At 45.3% G+C, this 24,185-nt stretch overlaps 1 protein-coding gene across 1 annotated transcript in view; it reads left to right on the top strand.

The window, feature by feature from the left end:
* LOC115159151 (gephyrin) overlaps positions 1 to 24,185 on the top strand; it is a gene marked incomplete in the record, with an annotated part of 112,193 nt that overhangs the window by 68,051 nt on the left and 19,957 nt on the right. Inside the window, 2 exon segments of the mRNA XM_029708644.1 lie at positions 12,588 to 12,629; positions 16,018 to 16,092. Coding sequence (XP_029564504.1) covers positions 12,588 to 12,629; positions 16,018 to 16,092 — 117 coding nt within the window.

Genomic DNA, 24,185 nt, shown 5'->3' with positions numbered 1-24,185 from the left:
AGATGGGGCTTTGGTGACTAAATGGATGGCACTGTGATAGACTACATCCAATTTGCTGAGGAGAGTGTTGGAGGCTATTTTATAAATGATATCGCCGAAGTCAAGGATCGGTAGGATAGTCAGTTTCATGAGGGTATGTTTGGCAGAATGAGTGAAGGATGCTTTGTTGCGAAATAGGAAGCCGATTCTAGATTTAATTTTGGATTGGAGATACTTAATGTGAGTCTGGAAGGAGAGTTTCCAGTCTACCCAGACACCTAAGTATGTTTCGTTATACCACATATTGTAAGTCAGAACCTTGGAGGGAAGCAAAAGTAATTTCGCTACCCAAGAATAGCAAAGCCCCCTTTACTGGCTCAAATAGCCGACCAATCAGCCGGTTTGGCAAACCTTAGTAAAGTTTTTGAAAAAATTGTGTTTGACCAGATACAATGCTATTTTACAGTAAACAAATTGACAACAGACTTTCAGCACTCTTATAGGGAAGGACATTCAACAAGCACAGCACTTACACAAATGACTGATGATTGGCTGAGAGAAATTGACGATAAAAACATTGGGGTGGCTGTTTTGTTAGACTTCAGTGTGGCTTTTGACATTATTGATCATAGTCTGCTGCTGGAAAAACTGACGTGTTATGGCTTTACACCCCCTGCTATATTGTGGATAAAGAGTTACAGTTGAAGTCGGAAGTTTACATACACTTAGGTTGGAGTCATTAAAACTCGTTTTTCAACAACTCCACAAATTTATTGATAACAAACTACAGTTTTTTGCAAGTCGGTTAGGACATCTACTTTGTGCATGACACAAGTAATTTTTCCAACAATTGTTTACAGACAGATTATTTCACTTATAATTCACTGTATCACAATTCCAGTGGATCAGAAGTTTACATACACTAAGTTGACTGTGCCTTTAAACAGCTTGGAAAATTCCAGAAAATTATGTAATGGCTTTATAAGCTTCTGATAGGCTAATTGACATCATTTGAGTAAATTGGAGGTGTACCTGTGGATGTATTTCAAGGCCTACCTTCAAACTCAGTGCCTCTTGCTTGACATCATGGGAAAATCAAAAGAAATCAGCCAAGACCTCCTAAAAAATATTGTAGACCTCCAGAAGTCTGGTTCATCATTGGGAGTAATTTCCAAATGCCTGAAGGTACCACGTACCATCTGTACAAACAATAGTACGCAAGTATAATCACCATGGGACCATGCAGCCGTCATACCGCTCAGGAAGGAGACGTGTTCTGTCTCCTAGAGATGAACATACTTTGGTTTGAAAAGTGCAAATCAATCCCAGAACAACAGCAAAGGACCTTGTGAAGATGCTGGAGGAAAAAGGTACAAAAGTATCTATATCCACAGTAAAATGAGTCTTATATCGACATAACCTAAAAGGCCTCTCAGCAAGGAAGATGCCACTGCTCCAAAACCTCCATAGAAAAGCCAGACTACGCTGTGCAACTGCACATGGGGACAAAGATCATACTTTTTGGAGAAATGTCCTCTCGGCTGATGAACGAAAAATAGAACTGTTTGGCCATAATGACCATCGTTATGTTTGGAGGAAAAAGGGGGAGGCTTGCAAGCCGAAGAAAACCATCCCAACCGTGAAGCTTGGGGGTGGCAACGTCATGTTGTGGGGGTGCTTTGCTGCAGGAGGGACTGGTGCACTTCACAAACTAGACAGCATCACAATGAAGGAAAATTATGTGGATATATTGAAGCAATATCTCAAGACATCAGTCAGGAAGTTAAAGCTTGGTCGCAAATGAGTCTTCCAAATGGACAATGACCCCAAGCATACTTCCAAAGTTGTGGCAAAATGGCTTAAGGACAACAAAGTCAAATTATTGGAGTGGCCATCACAAAGCCCTGACCTCAATCCTATAGAAAAATTGTGGGGAAAACTGAAAAAGTGTGTGCGAGCAAGGAGGCCTACAAACCTGACCTAGTTACACTAGCTCTGTAAGGGGGAATGGGCCAAAATTCACCCAACGTATTGTGGGAAGCTTGTGGAAGGCTACCCGAAATGTTTGACCCAAGTTAAACAATTTAAAGGCAATGCTACCAAATACTATTTGAGTGTATGTAAACTTCTGACCCACTGGGAATGTGATGAAATAAAAGCTTAAATAAATAATTCTCTACTATTATTCTGACATTTTACGTTCTTAAAATAAAGTGGTGATCCAACTGATCTAAAACAGGGAATTTTTACTAGGATTAAATGTCAGGAATTGGGAAAAACTGATTTTAAATGTATTTGGCTTAGGTGTATGTAAACTTCCGACTTCAACTGTATATGTCTAACAGAACACAGAGGGTGTTCTTTAATGGAAGCTTCTCCAACATTATCCATGTAGAATCAGGATTTCCCCAGGGCAGCTGTCTAGGCCCCTTACTTTTTCAATCTTTACTAACAACATGTCACTGGCTTTGAGTAAAGTCAGTGTGTCTATGAATGTGTATGACTCAACACTGTACACTTCAGCTACTACGGCAACTGAAATGACTGCAACGCTTAACAAAGAGCTGCAATTCGTTTCAGAATGGGTGGCAAGGAATACATTAGTCCTAAATATTTCAAAAACTAAAAGCATTGTATTTGGGACAAATCATTCACTAAACCCAAAACCTCAACTAAATCTTGTAATTGTAACAACTGTCGTAGAGAGGGGACCAAAGTGCAGCATATTGAGTGCTCATGATGAAATGTATTTTAACACAGAACACTAAAGAAAATAACAAAAGCAAAAACGATCAGCTCACAGTTCTGTCAGGTACATAGACTAAACAGAATACAACTACCCACAAGCACAGGTGGAAAAAAACCCTACTTAAGTATGATCTCCAATTAGAGACAACGAGGACCAGCTGCCTCTAATTGGAGATCATCCCAAAAAACAAACATAGAAATAGAAAACTAGAACTAAACATAGATATAGAAAAACACAAAACACCCCCTGTCACGCCCTGACCTACTCTACCATAGAAAATAACATCTTACTATGGTCAGGACATGACAGTAATTAATAATGTGGAAATTGAGCAAGTTGAGGTGACTAAACTGCTTGGAGTAACCCTGGATTGTAACTGTCATGGTCAAAACATTTTGATACAACAGTAGCTAAGATGGAGAGAAGTATGTCTATAATAAATTGATGCTCTACCTTCTTAACAGCACTACCAACAAGGCAGGTCCTACAGGCTCTAGTTTTGTCGCACCTGGACTACTGTTCAGTTGTGTGGTCAGGTGCCACAAAGAGGGAATTAGGAAAATTGCAATTGGCTCAGAGGAGGGCAGCACGGCTGGACCTTGGATGTACACAGAGAGCAAACATTAATCATATGCATGTCAATTTCTCCTGACTCAAAGTAGAGGAGAGATTGACTTCATCACTACTTGTGTTTGTGAGAGGTATTGACATGTTGAAAGCACCGAGCTGTCTGTTTTAAATGACTAGCACACAGCTCAGACACCCATGCATACCCCACAAGACATGCCACAAGAGGTCTCTTCACAGTCCCCAAGTCCAGAACAGACTATGGGAGGCGCACAGTACTACATAGAGTCATGACTACATGGAACTCAATTCCACATCAGGTAACTGATGCAAGCAGTAGAATCAGATTTAGATAAAAATACACCTTATGGAACAGCGGGGACTGTGAAGTAACACAAACATAGGCACAGACACATGCATACACACACATGACAACATACGCACTATACACACATGTACACATGGATTTTGCATTGTAGATATGTGGTAGTGGGGTATGGGCCTGAGGGCACACACTTTGTGTTTTGGGAGTTCTGTAATGAATGTATTGTAATGTTTTTAAAATGGTATTAACTGCCTTCATTTCTGCCTTGGCAGCAGCTAATGGGGATCCATAATAAATACAAATACAAATGTATACCATTGGAGCCAAGGCTTATTCAACACGTCTTTCCTCCTCCTCCTTCACTGGAATATGTAAAGTGAATCACTCTGAGAAGACTGTTATAAACAAATCACCGCCTTGAGCCCTTGACCTCTATCTCCATCCCCCTTAGAAGAGTTATGGCCAAGGGAAAGGTGTAGCTCTGGCAAGCGCATATACACACACACGCACGCACATGCACACACGCACACATGCACACACACTCACACACTTATACACTTATACATTGTGTATGCACACACAACACACAAACTGTAAAAACACACACACACACTCATTTATACATTCTGAATGCACACACAACACACACACACTGTTAACACACACACACACACACTGTTAGCACACGGGGCGGCAGGTAGCCTAGTGGTTAGAGTGTTGGACTAGTAACCGGAAGGTTGCAAGATTGAATCCCTGAGCTGACAAAGTACAAATCTGTTGTTCTGCCCCTGAACAAGGCAGTTAACCCACTGTTCCTAGACCGGTAAAAAAAAAAAAAAAACACACACACTTATACATTCTGTATACAGACACACTTATACATTCTGTATGCACAACACTGCATACACACGCATATACAGGCACATTGTCCAATGTGATCTTTACAGTGTTGTTGGGAGGTGTTGTGTCTTTGGGGTACCATTAAACTGAAGACATGTTTATCAATTAACTCCCTGTAATTATTATCACGCGATTAAACTAATTAATCGTTTAATTGTAATTAACTAGGAGATCGGGGCACCAAGGAAAATACTCAGATTACAAAGTTATAATTTTCCTAATATAACTTTCCTATATTATAGTATAGGCCGATTATCTTCTGGTTTGAATGGTGTATTTCTCATTCCAAACGTCGTAAATTGTTGTATCTGCACGAACCCAGTCTTTACTAAAATCATCCATACATCAATTGTCTTAAAATCATTTATTTACTACACTAAGTAGTTAACAGAAAACATACAAACAGTAATTATCGTCACAAAGGATTGGTATAGTAATGTGCCCTAATGGCTAACAAGCATGGCTGGTCTGTTAGACAATGGGTCATAAACGGTCAGCTGAGGAGGTACACAGAGTTCAGTAATATTAACAATTGACAATTGAACGCTCACTCATTCGGGAACAATTGCAATCAATATATATTTACGCTCAGTGTGTCGTCGGGATCCTTGTTCGAGCGTCGTTCTGATGGAGAGTTCTCTCTCTCTCGGTTAGAATGGATCTTTCAAAGCGACATTCATTAATGTCGTCATAGAATGGATGTTTCGTCGGTCTTCGCGTTCGATGATATAATTTACTTAGCTGCAGACTAATAATTAATATCAAAGACTTGTTCTTATTCTGTTGGTCTCGATAGTCTAAAAGTTAACCACGTGGTGTAACTCACTTTCAGTAGAGGAATTGGAAGGTAAAACCTACTGGCCAACTCACTAATGGAGTGGAGGCCTGGTCTGAAGAAAGTAAATCAGGGTGGGGGGTTTTATAGGTGACCCTAGAACAGGCTTGTCAAATGACGCCTGGTCCTGTCTGTCCCTGGGGGTTGTGCCGATGACTGAGTTAAGCTTGGTACAGAAATACAATTCTATCACATTAACATCAGTACATAGCATCTCAATGTATTACAAATAGCTTTATCCTTATTAATACATTTTATACAACCATTATGATGCAAGTCTCATCGCTGAGGCTATTATATAAACAGTATTATGGTAATATGGCCATATTGTCTCTTCTGAGTATCACAAAATTGTACCAAGCGGACCAGTTCGTAGCTGGATTCTTCACCAATCTTCCATACCTTCTCCAGAACATAAAATGTCGTTCGGTTCTCCAATTCTATGAGTTGGAAGAATTTCCTTTGTCTCTCTATGAAACATGTGGTAGGAGATTCTCCTCTTAGAGTTTTTACAACCCTTTCACACAGGGCCTGGGTGGTTGGGGAAGGTAGGTTGGGGGATGGTACAAAGGGGAGGGGGTCAACTGTCCTCCCTGTACCCAAAGAGGCCAACGTCATGACAGAGGACATCATTAGCATCACTCGGACTCAAACACTGCTACATTCTTTTAGGAAAACTGCTTCTCTTCTAGATAGAAATGGAAACACATTCAAGCACAGATCTCAATCTTGTTTTATGCTAACAGTCCCAAAAATGAGAGTCTAGCATGGAAAAAGGTCCTTCCGTTACTCAGCCCACTGGTGTTTGGAACTCCCTCCAAGCCAACCTACAACCCCAGGACCTGGTGTCCCTGGAGGGACCTGGTGTCCCTGGGGGGACCTGGTGTCCCTGGAGGGACCTGGTGTCCCTGGAGGGTGTCCCTGGAGGGACCTGGTGTCCCTGGAGGGTGTCCCTGGAGGGACCTGGAGGGACCTGGTGTCCCTGGAGGGTGTCCCTGGAGGGACCTGGTGTCCCTGGAGGGTGTCCCTGGAGGGACCTGGAGGGACCTGGTGTCCCTGGAGGGACCTGGTGTCCCTGGAGGAGGTCAAAGGACAACTAGATCAACAGGTTGTTGAGACATGTAGCTCTTTCTAGTTGTCAACCCATGTCACTAGTTTGTGTTGCCTTATGTAAGGAAGCATATTGTTTTACTTCACACACACCACACATGCCTGCATGCATATATATATATATATATACACACACATACACACACACACTTTGTTTGTTTGCTGTTGTATTTGTGCGGTTGCCAGTGTCTTCTGTCTGTGTTGTCTGTTTTGCCTTACGTTGTTGTTGTTTTTGTCATCCCAGCTCCCGTCCCCGCAGGAGCCTTTTTGCCTCTTGCCAGGCCGTCATTGTAAATAAGAATTTGTTCTTATTGGTTAAATAAAGGTTAAATAAAAATATGTTGTATTCACAGGCAAACATACACATCCATACACATCACACACACATCCACACACATCCATACAAATCACACACACATCACACACACATCCATCCACATCACACACACATCCATCCACATCACACACACATCCATACACATCACACACACATCCATCCACATCACACACACATCCATACACATCACACACACATCCATCCACATCACACACACATCCATACACATCCACACACATCCATCCACATCACACACATCCACACACACATCCACACACATCCATCCACATCACACACATCCACACACACATCCACACACATCCATACACATCACACACATCCATCCACATCACACACATCCACACACACATCCACACACATCCATCCACATCACACACACATCCATACACATCACACACACATCCATACACATCACACACACATCCATCCACATCACACACACATCCATACACATCACACACACATCCATCCACATCACACACATCCATACACATCCACACACATCCATCCACATCACACACATCCACACACACATCCACACACATCCATCCACATCACACACATCCACACACACATCCACACACATCCATACACATCACACACACACTTGAACAGCACTTCACTGTACTGGGTGTTGCTACGTAGCCTTGAAAAGCGCTTCACTCTACTGCGGTCGTTGCTACGTAGCCTTGAACAGCATTTCACTCTATTGTGGTCGTTGCTATGTAGCCTTGAACAGCACTTCACTCTACTGTGGTCGTTGCTATGTAGCCTTGAACAGCACTTCACTCTACTGTGGTCGTTGCTATGTAGCCTTGAACAGCGATACACTGTCCATACAGTAGTGTCTGTAGGATAGATCTCTGTCTATATTGTGGGTGTAGTCCAGTGATTGCGGTCGTTGCTACAGTGGCTGTGTAAAGTAGATAAGTCTGTTCAGTATTATATCTGTCTGCGTATGCCGGGGATCCTTTCTAGCTCAGTTACTCAGCAGAAGCTCAAACAGGAATTACCCATGACGTGCTCCGTAGAGAAATGGTCTTCCGAATCGGAGGCTATGCTACAGGACTGCTTTGCTAGCACTGACTGGAATATGTTCCGGGATTCCGCCGACAGTGTCGATGAGCTAACCACCTCCGTCACCGCTTCATTAGGAAATGCATCGCCGACATTTTCCCCAACAGTGAAGGTTCACTGCTTCCCCAATCAAAAGCCCTGGATTAACACTGAGGTTGGTGCTAGGGCTACAGTCCATTACCGGTTAGACCCAGCCGTGATCTGCCCAATGATGCCTCTCTACCAGACCAATTCAATGCATTTTATGCACGCTTTGACAATAACAACACCAAGCCGTGCATTAGGGCACCCGCCGACCCAGAAGACTGGGTGATCTCGCTCTCCAAAGCCGACGTGAGTAAGGTTTTGAATCAGGTCAACGCTCGCATGGCCGCGGGGTGTTCTCAGAGCACGCGCAGAACAGCTTGCAGGCATATTTACAGTTATTTTTATCCTTTCCTTGTCCCAGTCTGTAATCCCCACGTCTCAAGCTGACCACCATCATTCCTATTCACAAGAACTCTGAGGCTACCTGCCACAATGACTACTGCCCTGTAGAACTTACATCTGTAATCATGAACTGCTTAGAAAGGCTGGTTATGGCACACATCAACTCCATCATCCCAGACACCCTAGACCAGTGGTCACCAACCAGTCAATCTTCAAGGCATTCCTAGTCGATCACCAAACATTTCTGTAGAAAAGCCAATGATCAAAGCTTGCTCTCCTTTTATTTTTTTTGCTGTTGGCGGTAGGTGCAGTTAATTCAGAAGCCCTGCGCACCGGGTAAACAGTGTTCATATTTTGAACCATTTCAATTGTCTGAAAAGACAAACTCCGCCTACCCAGTGGACCGGGAGAATTCTAGCTAAATCGAGTTTGCTTACTGTGCTGGCCAATCAGATAGCTCAAATCACCGTGCCTACGAGCTTTCACGACCACGGCCACAGTAAAGTTTGATACTAGCCTACCTAATAATTCATTAATTTTAAAACCATGACTACAGACTGTCCAAGACTACAGCAAAGAGCTGCTGTTTTATAGAGTGAGTTCATGTTTAAGTTTTATTTAGCACTGTCAACACTGTTTTTATTCAAATCTATTACAAAACATAAAAGTCGATTCTCCCTACTTCCGCTCGCGCTGCAGCTGCAATGAATGGGTAGCTATGTGTATGGATAGCCCTGCATTTTTATTATTATAAGCGTTGTATCTATGTAACTTTCTCTGGTCATAGATGCAACATGAATTTGTGCATGAGGCAGATGCAGTGCGACTCGAGTTTCACCATCAGGTGGAAGACTGTGTCCCCTCTCTCTGGTCAGTCTCACCGGAGGAAAGGAAGGAGAGAGCAGGGACCATCAGAAACAAACTCACTGCTGCTGTCTCCCACCCTCCACTGAGAGTAATGCCATGTTGAAAACAACTGGGAACTCGTAAATCTCTGACTTCCGACTTCAGTCCATTCAAGACAACTGGGAACTCTGAAGAAATTTGATCCGACTGGCCAAAAATAGTTTTGAACGGTCATCCAACTCGGAATTCCAACTCGGAAACTCTGGCATCTTTCTAGAACTCCGTCTTAACGACCTGAAGATCACTGACGTCATGATTTGACCTCATAATTTTTTTGGTTCCCAGTTGTCTTGAAAGCAACATGAAAGTCAGATGCAGGTACCATCAGTTCTGTAAATTAAACATTTTAATTCCTATGAAGTGTTTGTTTGGCTCGGAGTCCCAGCCGTCTGTTTGGCTCGGAGTCCCAGCCGTCTGTTTGGCTCGGAGTCCCAGCAGTCTGTTTGGCTCGGAGTCCCAGCAGTCTGTTTGGCTCGGAGTCCCAGCCGTCTGTTTGGCTCGGAGTCCCAGCAGTCTGTTTGGCACGGAGTCCCAGCAGTCTGTTTGGCTCGGAGTCCCAACAGTCTGTTTGGCTCGGAGTCCCAGCCGTCTGTTTGGCTCGGAGTCCCAGCCGTCTGTTTGGCTCGGAGTCCCAGCCGTCTGTTTGGCACGGAGTCCCAGCCGTCTGTTTGGCACGGAGTCCCAGCCGTCTGTTTGGCACGGAGTCCCAGCCGTCTGTTTGGCACGGAGTCCCAGCCGTCTGTTTGGCACGGAGTCCCAGCCGTCTGTTTGGCACGGAGTCCCAGCCGTCTGTTTGGCTCGGAGTCCCAGCCGTCTGTTTGGCTCGGAGTCCCAGCAGAGTACCAAGTCTAGGTCCAAAACTTTCCTTAACAGCTTATACCCCCAAGCCATAAGACTACTGAACAATTTGTCAAATTGCCACCCAGACTATCTACATTGACTCCATTGACCCAGACTGCTGATTCCCACTGGTTATTATCTATTACCTTTGCAAAGTCACTTTACCCCTACCTACATGTATATATTACCCCTACCTACATGTATATATTACCCCTACCTACATGTATATGTTACCCCTACCTACATTGACCCTGTATATAGCTTTGTTATTGTTATTTTATTGTTGCTCTTTTATTTTTGATTTTAGTTTATTTAGTAAATCTTTTTTCATAACGCTTATTTTTTTAAACTGCATTGTTGGTTAAGGGCTTGTAATTTAGCATTTCATGGTAAGGTCTACACCTGTTGTATTCGGAGCATGTGACAAATATCATTTGAGTTGAATTTTGATGTATTTTATTTGAAGTCACCATCACATAGTTCCACTCCCATTGCTTATACTACAGAGTATATAAGGATAGAATGGTCTGAGGCCTACAGGTTACTATCATCTACAGATCAAACAGGGTTAGAATGGTCTGAGGCCTACGGGTTACTATCATCTACAGATCAAACAGGGTTAGAATGGTCTGAGGCCTACGGGTTACTATCATCTACAGATCAAACAGGGTTAGAATGGTCTGAGGCCTACGGGTTACTATCATCTACAGATCAAACAGGGTTAGAATGGTCTGAGGCCTACAGGTTACTATCATCTACAGATCAAACAGGGTTAGAATGGTCTGAGATCTACAGGTTACTATCATCTACAGATCAAACAGGGTTAGAATGGTCTGAGGCCTACAGGTTACTATCATCTACAGATCAAACAGGGTTAGAATGGTCTGAGATCTACAGGTTACTATCATCTACAGCTCAAACAGGGTTAGAATGGTCTGAGATCTACAGGTTACTATCATCTACAGATCAAACAGGGTTAGAATGGTCTTAGGCCTACGGTTACTATCATCTACAGATCAAACAGGGTTAGAATGGTCTGAGGCCTACGGGTTACTATCATCTACAGATCAAACAGGGTTAGAATGGTCTGAGGCCTACGGGTTACTATCATCTACAGATCAAACAGGGTTAGAATGGTCTGAGATCTACAGGTTACTATCATCTACAGATCAAACAGGGTTAGAATGGTCTGAGGCCTACGGGTTACTATCATCTACAGATCAAACAGGGTTAGAATGGTCTGAGGCCTACGGTTACTATCATCTACAGATCAAACAGGGTTAGAATGGTCTGAGATCTACAGGTTACTATCATCTACAGATCAAACAGGGTTAGAATGGTCTGAGGCCTACGGGTTACTATCATCTACAGATCAAACAGGGTTAGAATGGTCTGAGGCCTACGGGTTACTATCATCTACAGATCAAACAGGGTTAGAATGGTCTGAGGCCTACGGTTACTATCATCTACAGATCAAACAGGGTTAGAATGGTCTGAGATCTACAGGTTACTATCATCTACAGATCAAACAGGGTTAGAATGGTCTGAGGCCTACGGGTTACTATCATCTACAGATCAAACAGGGTTAGAATGGTCTGAGGCCTACGGGTTACTATCATCTACAGATCAAACAGGGTTAGAATGGTCTTAGGCCTACGGGTTACTATCATCTACAGATCAAACCGGGTTAGAATGGTCTGAGATCTACAGGTTACTATCATCTACAGATTGAACATGGTTAGAATGGTCTGAGGCCTACAGGTTACTATCATCTACAGATCAAACAGGGTTAGAATGGTCTGAGGCCTACAGGTTACTATCATCTACAGATCAAACAGGGTTAGAATGGTCTTAGGCCTACGGTTACTATCATCTACAGATCAAACAGGGTTAGAATGGTCTGAGATCTACAGGTTACTATCATCTACAGCTCAAACAGGGTTAGAATGGTCTGAGGCCTACGGGTTACTATCATCTACAGATCAAACAGGGGTTAGACAGTTATGGGGGTGTTAATATGATAGTTTGTGTTATGTTTTCTATGTACAACATCTTTCACATGGTTAGTAAAGGTTTTGATGCTTTGCTTTAGGTCATTCGCTTACACACTTACACACACACACACACACACACACGTGTCATAATGCCCTTGACCCTCGGCTTCGCTGGCTTACCTGGGACAGACACACTGATGCTGCGTTCATATGTTACTCAGAACTAGGAAACTCGTAAATGTCTAACAGGGAAACGGGGTACAACAACGCTATCTGAGTAACACTTGGAAGGCCATTTCGTATTGTTTTGATGCGATTTTTGTTTGTTTCTGATCATTCTGATAGCACATGAACACAGCATGAGACACAGAGCGGTGGGCCTCCTGACGGACAGGGGTGTACTGTCTGTCTCACAGTCCATCTGTCTGGCTTCTGGCTATGTTAACCCTGTTCTCTTCTCCCCTCCTCCTCCTCTTCCTCCTCCTTCTCCTCCTCCTCCTTCTGTCTCGTGGCACCAGGCGCGGCTCCCCTCCTGTTCATCCACCCTAAGCATTGCTGAGGTACTCCTGCATGTCTTCTAATGCATCGCCATGGCCACCGTCGTCATGGCATTATCATGGCTTCAGTGACCACAGCACCCCTCCTCCTCGTTCACCTGGCATGCTTGCTCACCCCCCGCCCCCCTCCACACACACACACACACACACACACACACACACACACACACACAGAACCACTTAGGGTCAACACCGCACCATCCGATCCACACACACTTACCGCCATGTGACATGTGACTCAACGACATTTCAAATACGGTGTTAGAGTTGAAACATCATGGTAGTCAGATGTTGATTGTACCCACAGTGCATTGCTCCACCCGTCAGCAGGTTCTGAGCTTGGCTTGGTCCACTATCTCTAACAGGCACCTCTCCTGTGGTTGACACTCAAGTAGTATTGATTTAACTGTTACGTAATGAGATTTACGATTGGGATGGATTATGGTATCCGTCTCCAATAGATGGGCAGTGGAAGGACACGTCCACCCTGTCAGTAGAGTTCCTATTAGTAACTATTTAGAAAAGCCAGGGAAACGCTGGACACTAAGGGGTAAGAGTGGGGTAAGTTGAGCCAAAACGGTAAGTTGAGCCACCCCCTTCCGTTAATGACTTGTTGCAAATCCAATCAGTTTTCCACATTGAGTCAACATCATCACATTGAATTTTTTTGTTGAAATGACGCGTAAACAATGTTGATTCAACCAAGCACTGGAGAGAAAATAGACCCTTTTTCCACCAGTACACCAGCACACACACAGCCAATATCACTGTCCTTCACTCACTAACACTAACTCACTCACTAACACTAACTCACTCACTAACACTAACTCACTCACTAACACTAACTCACTCACTAACACTAACTCACTCACTAACACTAACTCATTCACTAACACTAACTCACTAACATTAACTCACTAACACTAACTCACTCACTAACACTAACTCACTCACTAACACTAACTCACTAACTCACTCACTAACACTAACTCACTCACTAACACTAACTCACTCACTAACACTAACTCACTAACACTAACTCACACAAACACTCACTCACTAACAAACACTAACTCACTCACAAACACTCACTCACTAACAAACACTATCTCACTCACAAACACTCACTCACTCACTAGCACTAACTCACTCACTAACACTAACTCACTCACTAACACTAACTCACTCACTAACACTAACTCACTCACTAACACTAACTCACTAACACTAACTCACTCACTAACACTAACTCACTAACACTAACCTCACTAACACTAACTCACTCACTAACACTAACTCACTAACACTAACTCACTCACTAACACTAATTCACTCACTAACACTCACTCACTAACACTCACTCACTAACACTAACTCACTCACAAACACTCACTCACTAACAAACACTAACTCACTAGCACTAACTCACTCACTAGCACTAACTCACTCACTAACACTAACTCACTAACACTCACTCACTAACACTAACTCACTAACTCACTCACTAACACTAACTCACTAACACTAACTCACTCACTAACACTAACTCACTAACACTAACTCACTAACACTAACTCACTAACACTCACTCACTAACACTCACTCACTAACACTCACTCACTAACACTAACTCACTAACACTAACTCACTAACACTAACTCACTCACAAACACTAACTCACTAACACTAACTAACACTAACTCACTCACTAACACTAACTAACACTAACTCACTCACTCACTAACACTAACTCACTCACAAACACTAACTCACTCACAAACACTATCTCACTCACAAACACTATCTCACTCACAAACACTATCTCACTCACTAACAAACACTAACTCACTCACAAACACTATCTCACTCACTAACAAACACTAACTCACTCACTAACACTAACTCACTCACTAACACTAACTCACTCACTAACACTAACTCACTCACTAACACTAACTCACTCACTAACACTAGCTCACTCACTAACACTAACTCACTCACTAACACTAACTCACTCACTAACACTAACTCACTAACACTAACTCACTAACACTAACTCACTCACAAACACTAACTCACTCACTAACACTAACTCACTCACTCACTAACACTAACTCACTCACTAACACTGTCTCTCTCCTCCACTCACTAACACTAACTCATCACTCACTAACACTAACTCACTCACTAACTCACTCTCCTCCACTCACTAACACTCACTCTCCTCCACTCACTAACACTGTCTCTCTCCTCCACTCACTAACACTCACTCGCCTCCACTCACTAACACTAACTCACTAACACTAACTCACTAACACTAACTCACTAACACTCACTCACTAACACTAACTCACTAACACTAACTCACTCACAAACACTAACTCACTAACACTAACTAACACTAACTCACTCACTAACACTAACTAACACTAACTAACTAACACTAACTCACTCACTAACACTCACTCACTAACACTCACTCACTAACACTCACTCACTAACACTAACTCACTAACACTCACTCACTCACTAACACTAACTCACTCACTAACACTAACTCACTCACTAACACTAACTCACTCACTAACACTAACTCACTAACACTAACTCACTCACGAACACTAACTCACTCACTAACACTAACTCACTCACTCACTAACACTAACTCACTCACTAACACTAACTCTCTCTCCTCCACTCACTAACACTGTCTCTCTCCTCCACTCACTAACACTAACTCTCTCTCCTCCACTCACTAACACTGTCTCTCTCCTCCACTCACTAACACTCACTCGCCTCCACTCACTAACACTCACTCGCCTCCACTCACTAACACTAACTCACTGGCAGACCCATGCAAAATGTGCTCTAGTTTGGAGTGAAAACTCTTGAGAAGTTGCCATCACATTATTTGGTTGTTATTTCATCCATTTTTGGTTCTGTATTGTCGTAGTAGTGCTTGTTTTGCAGTCAGTGGACTTTTTTTTGCAAAGTATTTTCTTTAAAAAAAAATGGATTGCTGTATGTGTGTCTAGGCAGTAGTCCTGGCTTGGATCTGTGTGTGTGTGTGTGTGTGTCTCTGGGGTAGCTTGAGTGTGTGTGGTTGGGTGGGTTGGTGGGTGGATGGGTGTGTGTGTTTTTGTTTCACTGGGTTTTGACTGTGTGTGCGCGCGTGTGTGTGCGCGTGTGTGCGCGCGTGTGTGCGTGCGTGTGTGTGTGTGTGTGTGTGTGTGTGTGTGTGTGTGTTAGGTCAAAACTATACATATGTTCTAATGTACTGTACCAGGACATTTGCATGCTTTCGTGCCTGTGTGTGTGCGTATGTAGTGCGTGTGTGTGATGCTTGATGGCGTGCGTGAAGGCGAGTGACCTATCCTGTGGCTTTCTCCAGGCCTCACGGAGAGAGTTCAGGGCTCACCTGGATGAGGTCATCACGCTCAAGTCAAGGTACTCTACCTTGGACCAGGTAAACCCCCCTTACCTTCTATCTACCCCCTCCCCCTTACCTTCTATCTACCCCCCTCCCCCTTACCTTCTATCTACCCCCCTCCCCCTTACCTTCTATCTACCCCCCTCCCCCTTACCTTCTATCTACCCCCCTCCCCCTTACCTTCTATCTACCCCCCTCCCCCTTACCTTCTATCTACCCCCTCCCCCTTACCTTCTATCTATCCCCCCTCCCCCTTATCTTCTATCTACCACCCCCTTACCTTCTATCTACCCCCCCCTCCCCCTTACCTTCTATCTACCCCCCTCCCCTTTCCCCCTTACCTTCTATCTACCCCCCCTCCCCCTTACCTTCTATCTACCCCCCCTCCCCCTTACCTTCTATCTACCACCCCCTTACCTTCTATCTACCCCCCCTCCCCCTTACCTTCTATCTATCCCTCCCCCTTACCTTCTATCTACCCCCCCTCCCCTTACCTTCTATCTACCACCCCCTTACCTTCTATCTACCCCCTCCCCCTTACCTTCTATCTATCCCTTCCCCCTTACCTTCTATCTATCCCCTCCCCCTTACCTTCTATCTACCCCCCTCCCCTTACCTTCTATCTACCCCCTCCCCCTTACCTTCTATCTACCCCCTCCCCTTACCTTCTATCTACCCCCTCCCCCTTACCTTCTATCTATCCCCCTCCCCCTTACCTTCTATCTACCCCCTTACCTTCTATCTACCCCCCTCCCCCTTAGCTTCTATCTACCCCCTCCCCCTTACCTTCTATCTATCCCCTCCCCCTTACCTTCTATCTATCCCCTCCCCCTTATCTTCTATCTACCCCCCTCCCCCTTACCTTCTATCTATCCACTCCCCCTTACCTTCTATCTACCCCCTTACCTTCTATCTACCCCCTCCCCTTACCTTCTATCTACCCCCCGTTACCTTCTATCTACCCCCTCCCCCTTACCTTCTATCTACCCCCCCCCCTTACCTTCTATCTACCCCCTCCCGCTTACCTTCTATCTATCCCCCCTCCCCCTTACCTTCTATCTACCACCGCCTTACCTTCTATCTACCCCTCCTCGCCCTTACCTTCTATCTACCCCCCTCCCCCTTACCTTCTATCTACCTCCTTCCCCTTACCTTCTATCTACCCCCCCCTCCCCCTTACCTTCTATCTACCCCCTCTCCCTTACCTTCTATCTACCTCCTCCCCCTTACCTTCTATCTATCCCCTCCCCCTTACCTTCTATCTACCCCCCTCCCCCTTACCTTCTATCTACCCCCCTCCCCCTTACCTTCTATCTACCCCTTCCCCCTTACCTTCTATCTATCCCCTCCCCCTTACCTTCTATCTACCCCCCTCCCCCTTACCTCTATCTACCCCCCTCCCCCTTACCTTCTATCTATCCCCTCCCCCTTACCTTCTATCTATCCCCTCCCCCTTATCTTCTATCTACCCCCCTCCCCCTTACCTTCTATCTACCCCCCTTACCTTCTATCTACCCCCTCCCCCTTACCTTCTATCTACCCCATCCCCCTTACTTTCTATCTACCCCCATCCCCCTTACCTTCTATCTACCCCATCCCCCTTACCTTCTATCTACCCCTCCCCCTTACCTTCTATCTACCCCCTCCCCCTTACCTTCTATCTACCCCCATCCCCCTTACCTTCTATCTATCCCCTCCCCCTTACCTTCTATCTACCCCCTTACCTTCTATCTACCCCCTCCCCCTTACCTTCTATCTACCCCCCCTTACCTTCTATCTACCCCCTCCCCCTTACCTTCTATCCACCCCCCTCCCCCTTACCTTCTATCTACCACCCCCTTACCTTCTATCTACCCCCCTCCCCCTTACCTTCTATCTACCCCCCTCCCCCTTACCTTCTATCTACCCCCCTTACCTTCTATCTACCCCCCTCCCCCTTACCTTCTATCTACCCCCCTCCCCCTTACCTTCTATCTACCCCCCCCTTACCTTCTATCTACCCCCTCCCGCTTACCTTCTATCTATCCCCCCTCCCCCTTACCTTCTATCTACCACCGCCTTACCTTCTATCTACCCCTCCTCGCCCTTACCTTCTATCTACCCCCCTTACCTTCTATCTTCTACCCCCCTTACCTTCTATCTACCCCCCCTCCCCCTTACCTTCTATCTACCCCCTCCCCCTTACCTTCTATCTATCCCCCCTCCCCCTTACCTTCTATCTATCCCCTCCCCCTTACCTTCTATCTATCCCCTCCCCCTTACCTTCTATCTACCCCCCCTCCCCCTTAGCTTCTATCTACCCCCCTCCCCCTTACCTTCTATCTACCCCCCTCCCCCTTACCTTCTATCTACCCCCTTACCTTCTATCTATCCCCTCCCCCTTACCTTCTATCTACCCCCCTCCCCCTTACCTTCTATCTACCCCCATCCCCCTTACCTTCTATCTACCCCCCTCCCCCTTACCTTCTATCTCCCCCATCCCCCTTATCTTCTATCTATCCCCTCCCCCTTACCTTCTATCTACCCCCCTCCCCCTTACCTTCTATCTATCCCTTCCCCCTTACCTTCTATCTATCCCCTCCCCCTTACCTTCTATCTACCCCCTCCCCCTTACCTTCTATCTACCCCCCTCCCCCTTACCTTCTATCTACCCCCTCCCCCTTACCTTCTATCTATCTCCTCCCCCTTACCTTCTATCTATCCCCTCCCCCTTACCTTCTATCTACCCCCCTCCACCTTACTTTCTATCTACCCCCTCCCCCTTACCTTCTATCTATCCCCTCCCCCTTACCTTCTATCTACCCCCTTACCTTCTATCCCCTCCCCCTTACCTTCTATCTACCCCCCTCCCCCTTACCTTCTATCTACCCCCTTACCTTCTATCTATCCCCTCCCCCTTACCTTCTATCTACCCCCCCATCCCCCTTACCTTCTATCTATCCCCTCCCCCTTACCTTCTATCTACCCCCATCCCCCTTACCTTCTATCTGTCCCCTCCCCCTTACCTTCTATCTACCCCCTCCCCCTTACCTTCTATCTGTCCCCATCCCCCTTACCTTCTATCTACCCCCTCCCCCTTACCTTCTATCTACCCCCCATCCCCCTTACCTTCTATCTACCCCCCTCCCCTTACCTTCTATCTACCCCCCATCCCCCTTACCTTCTATCTATCCCCCTCCCCCTTACCTTCTATCTATCCCCCATCCCCCCATACCGGAATGCGGGCCCCGCTCCCCAACATAGACTCAGCTACAGTCACCACACTGCACTAGGGCCTCATAAAATCCAGTTAAAGACACCTGTCAGGTCAGACATCCAGAGGTAGACAGACAGACAGACAGACAGACAGACAGACAGACAGACAGACAGACAGACAGACAGACAGACAGACAGACAGACAGACAGACAGACAGACAGACAGACAGACAGACAGACAGACAGACAGACAGACAGACAGACAGACAGACAGACAGACAGACAGACAGGAAAGAGGGCCAGGAAAGAGGGCCAGGGTCCACAGCCCACATTAGGTCTCACCATCTCAGGCAGACTGCCCTCTGCAGCTCCCCTGTGTGGTGATGCAGTACTGGAGCTCATCTACAGGACATAGAGACTGTAGGAAAGAGAGGGAGGATAGAAACATAGGGTATATATTGACACACTATGAAAATATTATATTAGGAATTTGGCTCACAGAGTAGTATGAGTAGTCTAATCTTGCTAGGCAATTTGGCTTGTTCTGTTCATACCAACACCTATCTCTCATCATGCATTTTAACAGAGTGTGTCCATCCATAGCAAAGCCCATACAGTAGAGTACTTTACAGTAGGGTTGGAAATAGATCGTGTTCACTAGAGTTACGATCGATAGTGTTCAGTGGAGTTAGAGAGGATAGTGTTCAGTAGGGTTGGAGATAGTGTTCAGTAGGGTTGGAGATAGTATAGTGTTCAGTAGGGTTGGAGATAGGATAGTGTTCAGTATTGTAGGGTTGGAGATAGGATAGTGTTCAGTACAGTAGGGTTGGAGATAGGATAGCGTTCAGTATTGTAGGGTTGGAGATAGGATAGCGTTCAGTAGGGTTGGAGATGGGATAGTGTTCAGTAGGGTTGGAGATAGTGTTCAGTACAGTAGGGTTGGAGATAGTGTTCAGTATGGTTGGAGATAGGATAGTGTTCAGTAGGGTTGGAGATAGGATAGTGTTCAGTAGGGTTGGAGATGGGATAGTGTTCAGTAGGGTTGGAGATAGTGTTCAGTACAGTAGGGTTGGAGATAGTGTTCAGTACAGTAGGGTTGGAGATAGTGTTCAGTAGGGTTGGAGATAGTATTCAGTACAGTAGGGTTGGAGATAGTATTCAGTACAGTAGGGTTGGAGATAGGGTAGTGTTCAGTAGGGTTGGAGATAGTGTTCAGTAGGGTTGGAGATAGGGTAGTGTTCAGTAGGGTTGGAGATAGTGTTCAGTAGGGTTGGCGATAGAATAGTGTACCGTACATACCTCCCCATGCCTCTCTAGAACTCCACCACTGTTCATGCTCTGTCATTCATTACCCATCTAGTCGTGGTGTGTCTGTTGGGGAGGGGAGCATTTATTTTAGCATTGTTGTTGTCTATGTATGTGTTTTTGTTTTTGTTCATGTCTATGAGAAGAGGTGCACGGGAATGTCCTTGTACCAGAGAATAGGTGTGTGTGTGTGTGTGGGTGGGTGGGTGGGTGGGTGCCACAGTAACTTATAGTCAGTATAGCCAGAGGAAGTGCTGAAGGTTAGCCCTGGAGAAGTCTAGAGTAGTAGTGTGGAGCAGAGAGCAAACCAGGGACATCTCTCCCTCTCTCTCTCCCTTGTTCCCCTCCCTCTCTCCCTCCCCTTTCTCCCCCTTAGGCGCTGCTCTGGGAATTGAGTCTTGTCTTTGGAGAGCTACAGAAGAACTCCTCCTCTCCCCTTTCTCCCTCCCCTCTCTTCTATCCCTCTCCCCTGTGGGACAGGTCATTGGTAGAGGAGATTAGAACTCCTCCTCTCCTCACTTCCCCTCCCCTCAACTCTTCACTCCATTCCTTTGCTCTCCTCCTCTTCTTCCCTCCTATCTTCCTCTCCCCTCCTCTCATTCTCTCCTCCCCTCCCTGCCCAATGTCACAGCCCTCTCCTCTTCCTCTCCTCCTAAATCTTCCTCTTTGCATAATTTGTCTTACAGTGCCTTTGTTTTTCTGCTGAGCTCAGCACAGAAACACAAAAACAGTCCCCTCATCCCCTCGAGCCGCTTCTAAACCTCGTCTATTATTGGTCCATTGATTTACCCCTGGGCATTTAGCTTAGCAGCCGTCGCCGTCCACTAAGAGATATTTTTCCCTGATCCAGCCTCCGCACTCGCCACTTGCTATACCTCCCGACCCCTCCCCACGTCCCTCCACCTCTACCCACCCCTCTGCCATTGATCTCCGTGGCCGATCGTCATGACAACCCGTCGTCAGGCCGTTTTAGGGTGTTTCCGCAGCGACTATCAGGTGCCGTGTAAAGCGATTAGGGTTGTTGGCAGGTGTGTGTGTGTTTGTATTCTTGGCAATCAGTATTAGGTAGCTGTATTGTCAGGGTCTAGCCCAATGCAAGCCCTGCTACACACACACACACACACACACACACACACACACACACACACACACACACACACACTCACTCACGTGGACACAGACACACACACGTATCCACACACAGTTACTGAGCGCACTCATCCGAACACACGCTTAAATCAGCTCCGACTACACACACACACACACACACACACACACACACACACACACACACACACACACACTCACGTGGACACAGACACACACACGTATCCACACACAGTTACTGAGCGCACTTATCCGAACACACGCTTAAATCAGCTCCGACTACACACACACACACACACACACACACACACACACACACACACACAGAGAAAGACACAGACAAAGTTTACTCAGCATATGCACACATGATGTATCAACATTCAATGTCATTCAGTTTACTCAAACAAATACACCTACACATACATACAATGCATTCGGAAAGTATTCAGACCCCTTGACTTTTTCCACATTTTGTTACATTACAGCCTTATTCTAAAATTGATTAAATTGTTTTTCCCTCATAAATCTACACACAATACCCCATAATGACAAAGCAAAAACAGATTTTAAGACATTTTCAAAAATGTATAAAAAAACAACAACTGAAAAATGACATGTACATAAGTATTCAGACCCTTTACCCAGTACTTTGTTGAAACACCTTTGGCAGTGATTACAGCATTGAGTCTTCGTGGGTATGACGCTACAAGCTTGGCACACCTGTATTTGGGGAGTTTCTCCCATTCTTCTCTGCAGATCCTCTCAAGCTCTGTCAGGTTGGATGGGGAGCGTCGCTGCACAGCTATTTTCCATGCTTCACCGTAGGGATGGTGCCAGGTTTCCTCCAGATGTGACGCTTGGCATTCAGGCCAAAGAGTTCAATCTTAGTTTCATCAGACCAGATAATCTTGTTTCTCGTGGTCTGAGAGTCTTTAGGTGCCTTTTGGCAAACTCCAAGTGGGCTGTCATGTGCCTTTTACTGAGGAGTGGCTTCCGTCTGGCCACTCTACCATAAAGGCATGATTGGTGGAGTGCTGCAGAGATGGTTGTCCTTCGTTCTCCCATCTCCACAGAGGAACTCTGGAGCTCTGACAGAGTGACCATCAGGTTCTTGGTCACCTCCCTGCCCAAGGCCCTTCTCCCCTGACTGCTCAGTTTGGCCGGGCGGACAGCTCTAGGATGAGTCTTGGTGGTTCCAAACTTCTTCTATTTAAGAATGATGGAGGCCACTGTGTTCTTGGGGACATTCAATGCTGCAGAAATGTTTTGGTACCCTTCCCCAGATCTGTGCCTCAACACAATCCGGTCTCGAAGCTGTATGGACAATTCCTTCCTTTGGTTTTTGCTCTGACATGAACTGTCAACTGTGGGAACTCATATAGACAGGTGTGTGCCTTTCCAAATCCTGTCCAATCAATTGAATTTACCACAGGTGGACTCCAATCAAGTTGTAGAAACATCTCAAGGATGAACAATGGAAACAGGATGCACCTGAGCTCAATTTAGTGTCATAGCAAAGGGTCTGAATACTTATGTAGATAAGGTATTTCAGTTTTTTATTTTAATACATTTGCAAGATACAAGATTTCTACAAGATTTCAGAAAATGTTTTAGCTTTGTCATTATTGGGTATTGTGATGTCATTATGGGGTATTGTGTTTAGACAGAAAACATGTATTTAATCAATTTTAGAATAAGGCTGTAACGTAACAAAATGTGGAAAAAGGGAAGGAGCCTGAATACTTTCTGAATGCACTGTACACACACCTACACACACACCTACACTCACACACACACACACACATACACACACCTACACACACACACCTACACACACATACATATTCAGCAGTTGTTCTACACTCTGCAGTGTGCGTGTGTGTGTGCGTGTGTGTGTGTGTGTGTGTGCGCGCACGTACAGCATGTCTGTACAGTATGTCTGTGTTTAAGTACTGTGAGTGTTGTAGTGTGTGTCTTTAAGTTCTTTGAGTTTTGTAGTGTCTGTCTTTAAGTTCTGTGAGTTTTGTAGTGTGTGTGTTTAAGTTCTGTGAGTTTTGTAGTGTGTGTGTAAACTGTTTGAATGATGTGAAACCTGTACTAGAAACTCTGTCTACATGTGTATGTTATATTTTGCATCACTCACATCATGTATACACTTCTCTTTCTCAACTGTCCAAGGAAAGAGAGGGATTTGAAGGGAGGGAGGGAGGGATAGAGGAAGAAAAGGTGCTTCTGCTCTCAACCTCTCTCTCTCTCTCTCTCACTCTCTCACCCACACACTCTCTCACTCTTTCACCCTCTCACCCACTGACTCTCACTCTCTCTCTCTCTCCTCACTAGTGCCACACTGCACTCTGTTCTATCCATCCACACAGTCGTTGTGTGATCTCTTTCTCTCTCTCTCTCTCTCTCTCTCTCTCTCTCTCTCTCTCTCTCTCTCTCTCTCTCTCTCTCTCTCTACTCTCTCTCTCTCTGTCTCTCACTCTCTCTCTCTGTCTCTCACTCTCACTCTCTCTCTCTGT

This window comes from Salmo trutta, chromosome 1 (genome assembly GCF_901001165.1).
Source record: "Salmo trutta chromosome 1, fSalTru1.1, whole genome shotgun sequence".
NCBI lineage: Eukaryota > Metazoa > Chordata > Actinopteri > Salmoniformes > Salmonidae > Salmo > Salmo trutta.
The sequence above is the reverse complement of the archived record's forward strand: the minus strand, read 5'-3'. Positions and strand labels throughout refer to the sequence as shown.